We start from the raw sequence: 12,221 nt of genomic DNA, 5'->3' as shown, positions 1-12,221 counted from the left end.
AGGGGAAGGATACTGTAAAATCACCAATTTCCTCTACTGGTTCTCCAGAACTGGTCAGAACCTGCTGAATACCACCTCTGGTTCTTTCTAAACTACAGCAAATATTGTTTATTCTTCCAATTTCTTTCCCTTTTTAAATATAATACAGAAATGAGAATATCTACATTATGTAGGGAAATAATAATAATAAAAATTTTAAAAAGACTAAAAGCCATGGTTGAATTGAGGGACATAAGAAATTTAAAGAATACATTTATGAAAAAAAAACAGATATAGTGGAAGCAACAGTGCTTTGATAGTGATAGTAAACAATGTTCTGCACTTTTTCTTTACTTTTCCTTATTTCAAGACTTCTTTTTTTGCCTTATTATTTCTTACTTCTATTCCACCTAACATTTCTTATCCCAAAAGGAAATAGCATAACTGGTATGTAGTGAACATCTGTAAGACTCAACAAACTGTACTGAATAGTTACTATACAATAATTATAATCTACCACTGGTTCATGTAAATGTTTAGAATATCTTCTTCCTGAGGATTCCAAAACAAAGCTTCTTTCCTTCTTTACTTTCAAATATTTTTTCTTTGATTTTGTCTGCCAAGAAAGAGAAAATTAAATTAGTTAAGCTTAACAAGATAAAGATAGTAGAATATTTACTTAAGTCTATTTTAATTATTAAACTATACCATCCCTATCTCCAAAATATTTAAAGGCAAATACAAATGTTATAAGAAATATGACACATCTCTGTCAACTCCCACAATTTCCAAATTGTTATAATTATTCTGATATGCCTGGGTAACTTTTTCCAATGCTCTCATATCCACCCATAATTGAAGCAACTCAATATAGTGTTTTCACTCTTTTCCCAACCCATTTTTTATAGGTGGCTGATATGACCAAGAGTTGGGATCTGCCTGGTTTCTAATGACTGCTTTAGACTTGAGGTATGCCCTCTTTTGCTTTGGTTTTTGGCACCTGCCTCCAGGGTATTGGGTATTTTGGTTTTGCTCCTAGAAGAAATTGGACATCTGATTACTGTAGTGTCATCTTGCAAATGACTGAAATTATGCTTTCTAATCAGTCAAATGCACTTTTAAAAGAGCACTAGCACAAGTTGATTTAAGGCAGGAAAAGGAGCCAGAATCTACTAATTTATTTAGTGCTGCTTCTGTCACTAATGACTACTTTTATGGGTTTTCCATTGCTTTTCACCCAACTTTTCTGATTTTATTACTACAGTTGGGAGAGATTCTGTTTTGCCTGCTTCATTGGCTCCCTCTGCGTGCTGCAGTCACTTGTGATGAGACCTGCTCTTTCTTTGCAACACTCATTAAGATAGAGCTTGCTTGTTATTGACTTCTGTTCCTTCCCAAGCGTGTCTATCAATATATAACTATGTACATAGACCCAGAGCTTGATATATCTTTCCTCTTTAAAGTACAAAGTGAACTTTGTTTTCATTTACTCATTAATTAACAGAATGCCTATTCCTTCTGGCGACACTTATGTTTTTAGAGTATCCTTGAGAAAGGATTATATTTCTGATTTGCATTCAGCTTTAATAAAATCATTTTCACTGGCACTTGGGAATCTCTTTTTCTTGGCTTCTGTGGCTACTTTCCTCATACGAAATTTGCATTCTGGCCTGTTTGCAACTAACATGAAATGGATACATAATATAGGATAATAACAATTATTATTGGCCTGCAGCAGATACTTCTTCCTCTCAGTCGCTCAATTGCAATGATAGCAGTGCCTTTCAAAAGATAAAGTTGTTGCTGGATAGCAAGGTAACTGGAGTAAAGTCTAATGTACAGTAAATTAGCTACTTGTAACTTGCTCAGAGAGACTGTCTGCCATAAATGATTTATCTAATTTCCTGCATAATATTTTTTAAGAAGAGATTGGACAAATATTGGTCTGAAATGGTTAGGGTTCCTGCTTGAGCAGCAAGTCCCTTCCAACTCTATTATTCTACCAGGCCAAAGAGACAATATGGAAGCTGCATTTCACTAATGGATCTTTTCAGACCCTATTGTTCTTTATGGCTTTCCAAGTTCAGACCTTTAAAAGGTCCCTTCATTTTAAAGATCTTTTAAAAAGGTAATTTATTCAGTTATGGCTACTTCCATCTTAGAAGAATGGGAATTATCATCTGTGGCTTTTGTGAAGATCAAAAGACTTCTCTTAGTCTGGATTGGGTAACTTGCATCCTCTGGTTTATTGAATTTAGTGTCAGATTATGGTTGAACATAATTTTTTTTGTCAAATTAGGTCAATGCAATAGTTTATCATGCAACAATTTATCTTAAGTATTGCTTTCCCTTACATTATTTTGTAAAAAAAAGCATGATACCATAGAATTCTTAATCTTTTAGCCAATAGCTAATAATCAAACAAGGCAAATAAAATCACTGATATCCTTCAGCTTCAATCCTAGGCATGTAGGAGGTATATAAATGTTTGAAATTACTTTTAACACACACTTTGTCTCATATACTTTATTTTGACATTGTTTCTAAATTAAATGAGGGGAGATGATAATGTTTGATATATCCCAACAATTTTGTTTATCTCTATATTAAATGCCAAGAAAATACATTTCAAGTATAAAAGTGATGTAAATAGTTGAATGATAATTTTACTATACCTGGCCTTCTGTTTTATCAGTAAACTCATTAGAGTCCGAACTGTCTGAACTGCAAAAGAAAACAAGTATGTTATTTTGATTTACAGGATTGTGAACAATAAGATACTCTTATAACAATACTTAATTACCTTATCAGATAACAGAACTGGGAAACATATCATAGCTAATGATTTCATTTTTTAATACGATTAGAAATATTTTTGGAGAAACAATCCATTTACCTAGAATCTCCTCTGTCTCCTATATCATTGAGAGAGGCAGCTGGATCATCCTGTTTTACTAGTTCCTCCAATTCTTTCAGGCATTCATTGTACTAGGAGAGATCACAGAGTCAGCAGTGAAAGTCAGTGCCTATTATTATTCAGTTCTGTAGGGAAAAAAATGTTCCTCTGTATTACCTTGCTCTTCTTTTCAGTACAAAATGCCAATAATGAATCACAGAAATTGTATCCAATGGACTCCAAATCTTTAGCACTGAAGTGGGTAGCATTTCTATTTCCTATAATACAAAAGGGAAACCATATTGGAAAAAAGAATTGTCCAGCAATAATTTTATATACTCTGGAGCAGGGGTGTCAAACTGGATTTCTTCGAGGGCTGGATCAGTATTGTAGTTCTTCTCCACGGGCCAATCAGGAGGAGGGGAGGGAGATGGGACAGACGCCTCCTGCTGGCCAAAACAAGATGCACGTTTTGGCCAGCGGAATGCTGCAGGAGACTGTCCAGGCTGAAAATGGGGCGTGCCCCATTTTGGCTGCCAGAGGTACCGCGGGCCGGTCCATTGCTATTTCCAGGCTTTTAAGCATCCCTGCTCTGGAGAACATAAGAAAACTGAATTCTGGCTACTGTTTTACAAATTTATCAAATAAAAAAATTATGAAAATATTCTTATACATTTTATAAATCATTGATGGATCTTGGTTGAATTTGTACAATCTGTACAAAGTGCTGAAACTATAGTTGAAGAATTAGCTATATTTTAAAGTGTCTTTACTTTGTTCATTTTGCACAATGGTTACTTCTTGACTCTACTCCAAACCTTCTGGCAATTAAGAATTTTGTTAGGAACTGCTAGCTTTCCCATTTCACTCATAGGGCTAAAAGTAGCACACTGTAGTAATTGAAACATAATTGCTCATCTGTGATAATTGATATTCATAACTATTTTTTCTTTAGTTAAATAAAATTCTAAGACACTTTTGTAAACATCTATTTTCAACCTAGCCAATTTTGAGGATGGTTTGATCTGCTTAGTACTTGGCAGGCTAGACTGGCAATTTAAGGAAAAAAATATTCAAAGAAGGCAACACGACTTTCATGGTTTGCCAAGAGAGAACATGTCCATTTGGACACCAGGAATTGATTATCTTATCTTTATTTAGCAATTATCTCTCCAATGCAAGAGCTGCTATTGAATACATTAATTATTAATTCTGGAGTAATATTACTTCCTTTACCCAGTTTAGAGCCACAGAAGGTTACTTCCAAGGTATAGCTGTTGTTGACGCCCATTTTCCACACAACTACTCGACCTGTTCCTTCTTTGCCTTTCTGCATTTTAAAATTGCAATCTTGGAATGAGAACTTAATAGGATAAGAAATGAAATAAAGTTTAGGAATTCCTGCTAAAGAGACAAATTACTCATTACAGAGCAGATACGCAGACATGATTTAAAACAACCTCCTCAGATAATCCTCTCCCTTCAATATACAAGCTATATTATCAAGCTATCAGTTCATGTCATTCCTTTGCATAATTCACATCATTTCTGAAAGAAAAAGGGAAGTGTATAATGTAACATTCTGCTCCTATAGAAAAAACTGGAGTAATGCATAAAAATAATGTGAACAGCAGAGCATAGTCAAAATAAAATGCTTTTAAGATATGGGAGAAAATAGTGTGCAGCTGCAGAAGTTATTGTTTTATATGAACTAAAAATCCCACTGTAAAATCTGATCAAACTTCTAGAGGTAGATTTATGAAGCTGTCGTTAGTATAGAGATGCACAACCTAAAGTTCTGCTCAAAGGTTTGGGCAAATTGTTCACATGTTGAACATATTTGTTCAAAAGTTGGTACTATAAAGAAAAGTTATTAAATACCTGGAATATACAATTACAGTGTTTAATTTATTAAATTTTAAATACATTTTTCTCCTTATCCTACTACCGCCCAGTACAGTACAATCAAAGAATGAGTATTGTCCCAAACATGAAAAGAGTTATGCATTTATATCTTAATAGAATTAATAGTTAACATGATATATCTGAAATCTACGTTTAAAATATTTATTAGATTGAGGGACAGACTGATTCTGAGTTTACGATCATTACAGTATAATATTAAACTAAAATGCAAAGGGATTTGATTAATAATCTGAGATATAATATTAAAAGTTGGCTTACTTTATCTGGACAATTTTTGCTCATGAGGAAAGGAAAAATGCGCTGGAGTACGCATGCCCTTTCATCTTGTTCTTTTTTTTCACAGCCATACATGAAGACATTTTCTTTCCTGCTATGACCATGAAGGTCACAATATAGAAGAACATTTCGTTCTTCCATTATTCTGTTACAAGAGACAAAATCACATGATGAGAGCTTTGGTTATTGAAACTTGGATACTCTGATTGGGTTACACTAGGAATTTGTAGGCAGTGGTGTATTAACCATTAAGCAGACTAAGCACGTGCTTAAGGCACCAGGCTCAAGGGGGCACCACAAAGTTGAGAAAGAAAAAAGAAACCAATGAAGATTTGTACAGTATGTACAAAAGGGCACCAAGATTTGTAAGTACTTAGGGCACCAATGAGCCTTAATCCACCACTGATTGTAGGCATCATTTTAAGATAGTTTAGCTTTTAAGTTACCCATTATATGTAGGCATGACAACCACAAGTAATGATCCAGTTTCAACAGAAGCTTTTTCATTGTATATACTGGAGATTCAACTTCATCTCGTCACATTTCCCTTAATTTTTGGAAATATTAAATATACAATATTAAAATGCTGTCTCCATAGCAGGTTAATATTTTAAAATTAAATCATATGTATGGGCTTCATCATTTTATATAACTTAATTAAAGCTCAGTGTATGACTTTTATTGTTATATATAATACCTATTCTTTTCTTCTCTTCCAGAAATTGGTCTTTTCATTCCACATGTAAATTACAAAAAAATAATAGTTACAATAAAAATTACATACTGTACAGAAAAAAACCAGTAATCTCTGAACTCTGGAACTGGTTGGATAATAAAATCATGCATTCATTAATAGTGAACTAATATTGAACAGAGAATAAATGTATTAAGCAGATAGAAGTGATTGTGTTACCTTTTTACCTTTTGATCATGCTGCGGGTATACCAAATAGAAGGGAAAGATTCTTTAAGTTCTGATCTATAATTGCGATTCAAGTCCTTGCCGGCTAAAGAGCAGCGATAATTGCCCACAATCACACCATCTGGATTCAACATCGGTACCACTTTAAAAATAAAAGTGTCTCGGAGCAATTGCGCATTATCTGAATCCCCCAGAAGGTAATCCAGAAAGCCCTTCATCATCCATGAACTGTTTGTTTCACCAGGATGCACCCTTGCTGTCAAAATGACTGCTGACTTGCATTTTTCCCTATTAAAATCTTTCAAGGGATTGGTAATAGTTAAAACATAGACTATATTCCTAGCCAGAGAATGACATAATATACGGATTTTGCAGAATTTTGAGCGCCTTGGGTCTCTGGCGATGGCTGACAAGTAGTCTTGCAGGTTGCTGTAAGTGTATGGATAGCAGTGGGCAAAATAGCAAGTATCCCTGTCATGTGGAAACTGGAAAGTCCATGTCAAGGAAAAATATTGGTGCCCATCATTGCTGAAATTGTTTTTATAGTACTTGATTTGATCTCCTGTCCTTTGCCACCCCACCTTGTGGATCTTTGCTTCTGCTTCTGAATATAATAATGGGCGCATGCCACGATTGTACAAACTTGTTGGCTTGGTGAAGTTGACAATGGTGAATCGGTAAGGCATTCCTGCTTGGGTGTTGGTAACCTGGAAGTAGTACCATTGGGTGTGCTTATTTGTGTAGAGATCAGTACGCAGTGTCAACTGGTATTCAAAATCATTACTAGCAAGGGAAAAAGGAGAAAAATATTTTTAATATAAATTATACATAGAACGTAATTTATGTTATGTCATTTATTCATATTTGACCATTCCATATTTCCTTCATCCCTTTTAACGACACATATTTTTTTAAAGCCAAATTTATTTGAAATTATATTTACAGGGTCCCATTGTCAATTATTGATTTCAGCTTTGAATGGAACTTTTTTATGGACATATTTTAACATTTAAAAATAAGCACTAACATTTATACTGAGTTACAAACAAACTGAGTGGTATTGAGGGTGATGAGAGATCCAAACCTCATTCTGGCACAAAATTCATTTAGTAATCTGGAACCCATTGCAATGTATCAGGCTAATCTACTTTGCAGAGTTATCAGGATAAATGGAAAAGGAAAAATAAAGTTTGCTACAAAAGGATAAATGGAAAAAGAAAAATAAAGTTTGCTGTCCTGAATTTACTAGAAGTAAAACAGGCTACAGATGTAAAACCATACATATGTATGTATTAAATTTCCCAGGAATGGCATTTTTAATTCGATTATATAACAAATGTCAAGAAATTGTTTTAATATTAGAATTTGGATACATGTGGAAATTCAGGGCAGAGATTATTTTAACGGTTTACTTGAAAAATAAGCTTTTAATTTGGTACCCTCCAAATGTGATTTACAAATCTATATGGTTCCATAAGCAAGTTTGGTCTAGTGACTAAGTCACCAGAGATTGTGAGTTCAAGTCCTGTTTTAGCCATGAAAGTCAACTGGGTGACCGTGGCCCAGTCACTCTCTCTCAGACTAACCTACCTCACAAGGTTTTTGTGGGGAAAATAGAAGGAGGAAAATGTGTTGGATATATTCACTGCCTTGGGTTGTTTGTAAAAATAATAAATATGGGATACAAATAAATAAGTAAAAATCTAGAATACCCAACCTGGGCATACATCAACTCAATGAAAGCAAAAATAAAGAAATAAAACCCATATTTTAAAAAATCCAGCTGAATATTTGAAATTCATGAGTAGTTATCAGCCCTCACTAGCCCAGTCTTGATCTATAGTTCAATGTCCAAGGTCCCCTCCAATCTGAGATCAATGCCTCACAACATTATGGACCTTGTAAAGTTGAGCTAATTATCTCCATAATATTTTTGCCTCTCCAAATCATTAATAAGTTTGGCTCTCATGCTATGATGTCAGTCTCAAAATGTCCTCTAGAATGGTGGGTAGGGTAGTTTCCCAATGACAGGAATTCCCACCTCATTCCACCACCCACCTCTGGGATTCTTTCCTTTTTCAGAAGTCAAGGGGCTAAAGTGCCTTGACTTCGTCTGTCCTTTATTATTGATTGGATAAATAACTGTCACTCCCACAGTAATGATTCTTTTTTTTTTTAACGTAAAGCTAATTATAGCGAGGTGAACAGCAAGGGCAAAGCATGTGTTGCTTCCAGCTTTTAAAAGTCCAGCTGTCCAGCTGGAGGGAGCAACAGTAGATGTTAGTGAACAATGAGATACATGCCAAGTACTACAGGGAATTGAAAAAGATGAGAGAAGCTGACATCTGTGTGGAAGTAATTAGGTATCCAAGTTTCTCTCCATGCCCAAACAAGGTTCAATGGGAGGCTTTATTACTTTATTGTGCAAAGATAAGTTTACAAATGTGAACACTCAGATCTCAGTAGTGGTGCAAACTATACACAAATACCTTGTGTTATTTTTGGGATCCAATTTCAGGTGCATTACCAGTTCAGAATTGCTTAAAAATTTAAATAATATTCATTCCTCCCTCTAAAATACTAAGTATGGCAAATATAAATATGTATGTTCCTGCTCCTGCTGTGGATTGGAATAGTTCTACAAGAAAATACGGATGCCTAATTTAGGTGGGTTTTTTTTAGCATTTACAAAGATTTTGGTAAGCAGAGCAGCATTTCTGCTAATCAGAGTTAATTGTACTTGAAAAAACAACATTATTTTCCTGACAACTAGCTGTTGTCTTTGTCTTATAAAGCATATAAATAGACTGATTGGCAGTTAGTAACAAAGGAACTGACAGCTCAATAGGTATACTGCTGCAGAAGAAAAATAATTTTTAAACTAAGCTGCTCATGATAAAGCTTAATCAAATAAATTAATAAAATGGTTTGGGTTGAAACAGAGATAAGAGAATTTTGTGGAAGAAAGCCAATTGGGCAATTATAAATGCAGAGAAGGTGAAGGCAAGAAAAGTGAAAGGGTCCATGCAGAAAGGAGAGGAGTATGGAGAGAAGATTCTGGAGATGGAGAAATGGAAATAAATAATAAGGAAGGGAAATTGGATGTAGAAGAACATTAAAAGCAAGACGGCTCGTATGAGGGCACGCAGTATAAAGTGACTGAAGAGATTCAAAAGGACAATCTTTTGTTTGAAACTGCCAGGTGTGGTCTTAGAGAAGAAAAAAGATTGCTGATGTTATAAATGCAGTTTGGAGTCTAGTGGGGCTGTGTGTGAATTACTGCTGCTACTATTGCTAACATTTACTGCATGCACATCAGCTGATTCCCAAAGCTATTAAAAGGTCTTCTCAGAATCTGACATTTGTGTTTGTCACTGGCAACCCCTTTCTTACTTCCAGGAAGACATTCAGTAAAGGGAGTAACTGTAGTCAAGGAATTAGGTCAGCAGTTTCCTGGACTCCAGAAATAGAAGCAAGGAGAAGTGGATAAGAATTCATTTTTCAGGTCACTCAAAATCTAAGGTAATGGATTTTACTTACTTTTTATTTTTATTTTTTACTTATTTTATTTGTATGCCGCCCTTCTCCAGGGCGGCGAACAACTCAAAAGGGGAAAGGGGAACATAGAGCACAATACAATAATTAAAAATAGCCAAGAATCACACAACCACACAGGTCGAGTGGGGAGGGGAACTCATCAACTCCAGGCCTGCCGGCAAAGCCAGGTTTTGACGGCTTTTCGGAAGGCCTGGAGAGAGGTGAGGGTCTGAATCTCTGCGGGGAGTTCGTTCCAGAGGGCCGGAGCTGCCACAGAGACGGCCCTCCCCCGGGTAGTAGCCAGGTGGCATTGGCTAGTAGATGGCACCCGGAGGAGGCCAACCCTGTGTGATATAATCGGTCTTTGGGAGGTAATTGGCAGCAGGCGGTCTCTCAAGTACCCAGGTCCAATACCATGCAGGGCTTTATAAGTTACGACTAGCACTTTGAAGCGTATCTGGAGACTGATCGGTAGCCAGTGCAGCTCGTGGAGGATAGGTGTAACGTGGGTGTACCGAGGTGCACCCACAATCGCTCGTGCAGCTGTGTTCTGGACAAGTTGAAGTCTCCGAATACTCTTCAAGGGCTGCCCCATGTAGAGCGCATTGCAGTAGTCCAGTCTTGAGGTCACGAGGGCATGAGTGACTGTTGCGAGTGCCTCCCGGTTCAGGTAGGGACGCAACTGGTGCACCAGGCGAACCTGGGCAAATGCCCCCCTGGTCACAGCCGACAAATGGTGTTCTAAGGTCAGCTGTGGGTCCAGGAGGACTCCCAAGTTGCGAGCCCTGTCTGAGGGGTGTAAATTTTCACCCCCCAGCCTGAGTGATGGGATATTAACCAAATTCTTGGGAGGGAAACACAACAGCCACTCGGTCTTGTCTGGATTGAGCACAAGCTTGTTAACCCCCATCCAGACTCTGACAGCCTCCAGGCACTGGCACATCATGTCAACCGCTTCACTGAGTTGGCACGGGGCGGACAGATACAACTGTGTATCGTCCGCATATTGATGGTATTTTATCCCGTGCCGTCGAATGATCTCACCCAGTAGATTTGTTTGTTGGGAGGAGAAAATACAGAATTGAAGAGGGTCTGATGGCTGAACTGGAGTTTGTGGTAGATTAAAAATGCTGATGTTATAAGGGGTAGTAGTAGTTTCCCCCTCTAAAATAATAATTGTGGGGAAACTTTTTTTTTACTTAAATAAGAGCAGTATATAGGGGGTTAGGAAGGTTGAGTGGGCTGCAATGGATTGCATTCTCATATGTAGATGAATGAATTGCTCATACTGACTTTTCCAAAGCGATAATTGGATGATTCAGAATCAGAATAGAGCTGGAAGGTATTTAGGAAGTCTTCTAATCCAGCTCCCTGCTCAAGCAGGAGATCCTATACCATTTCAAACAAGTGACTGTCCAGTCTCTTCTTAAAAACCTCCAGAGATGAAGGACCCACGTATGAAGGCAAGCTGTCCCATTGATTGTCCTCACTGTTGGGAAGTTTCTCCTCAATTCCAGGTTGCTTCTCTCCTTGATTAGTTTCCATCCATTGTTTCTTATCCTGCCCTCTAGTGCTTGGAAAATAAATTGACCCCCTCTTCTTTGTGGCAGCCTTTCAAATACTGGAATACTGCTGTTATGTCACCCCTAGTCCTTCTAGACTAGCCAAACACAATTCCTCCAATCTTTCTATGTTTTAGCCTCCAGTTGCTCTTCTTTGCACTTTTTCCAAAGTCTCAATGTATTTTTTGTGATGTAGTGATCAAAACTGGATGCAGTATTCCAGATGTGGTCTTACCAAGGCCTTACACGATACTAAAACTTCATGTGATTTTGATTCTATGCCTCTGTTTATACAATCAAGGATTGTATTAACTTTTTTGGCTGCTGCTCCACACATCTGACTCATATTTAAGTGATCATCCACTAAGACCCCAAGGTCCCTCTCACAGTTACTGTTTTGAAGCCAGGTTTCTCCTAATCTGTACTTGTACCTTTAGGTTTTTTGGTCCAGGTGTAAAAGTCTGCTTTTCTCCATATTAAATTTAATTTTGTTGGATAGGGCCCATTGTTCAAATTTGTCAAGATCTTTTGGATCCTGAGCTTGTCTTCTGGGGTATTGAAGCCAGTTCAGTGTCATCTGCTATTTTGATGAGTTCTCCTTCTATTCCCTCATCTAAGTCATTTATGAAGATATTGAAGAGTACGAGAACAGAACCTTGTGGTACCCATTGCTTACTTCCCTCCATGTGGATGTGGTACCATTAAGGACTACTTATTTAATACAGTTTGCCAGCCAGGTACAAATCCATCTGGTGGTGATGCTGTCTATCCCACATTTTTCTAGCTTACCAAGTAGAAGGTTGTAGTCTATTTTGTCAAATGCCTTGCTGAAGTCTAAATATACTATGTCCACAGAATTTTGCTGGTCTACTAATTCAGTCACTTTGTCAAAGAATGAAATAAGATTGGTTTGGCAAGATCCATTTTTAACAAACCTGGCTACTAGTTATAACTTTATTTGTTTCTAGATGCTTACAGATCTGCCCCCCCCCCCCCCCCCCCAGTATCTTCCCAGGTATTGATGTTAGGCTGATTGGTCTGTAGTTTCCTGGGTCTGTCCCCCTCACCTTTTTTTTGAAGCTGGGAACCACATCAGCCCTTTTCCAATCCTCTGGTAGATCCCC

The 12,221-nt window shown here is 37.1% G+C and overlaps 1 protein-coding gene across 1 annotated transcript in view; it reads right to left on the bottom strand.

Annotated features, from left to right (window-relative positions):
- Window positions 1–12,221, bottom strand: part of AGBL3 (ATP/GTP binding protein like 3) — a 37,150-nt gene that overhangs the window by 12,645 nt on the left and 12,284 nt on the right. Inside the window, exons 6-12 of the mRNA XM_032220932.1 lie at window positions 5,999–6,781; window positions 5,060–5,222; window positions 4,112–4,238; window positions 3,053–3,153; window positions 2,876–2,967; window positions 2,655–2,703; window positions 497–595 (exon numbers count right to left, since the gene is read on the bottom strand). Coding sequence (XP_032076823.1) covers window positions 497–595; window positions 2,655–2,703; window positions 2,876–2,967; window positions 3,053–3,153; window positions 4,112–4,238; window positions 5,060–5,222; window positions 5,999–6,781 — 1,414 coding nt within the window. The remainder of the gene's footprint in view (window positions 1–496; window positions 596–2,654; window positions 2,704–2,875; window positions 2,968–3,052; window positions 3,154–4,111; window positions 4,239–5,059; window positions 5,223–5,998; window positions 6,782–12,221) is intronic.

Source organism: Thamnophis elegans, chromosome 7 (genome assembly GCF_009769535.1).
Source record: "Thamnophis elegans isolate rThaEle1 chromosome 7, rThaEle1.pri, whole genome shotgun sequence".
NCBI lineage: Eukaryota > Metazoa > Chordata > Lepidosauria > Squamata > Colubridae > Thamnophis > Thamnophis elegans.
The sequence above is the reverse complement of the archived record's forward strand: the minus strand, read 5'-3'. Positions and strand labels throughout refer to the sequence as shown.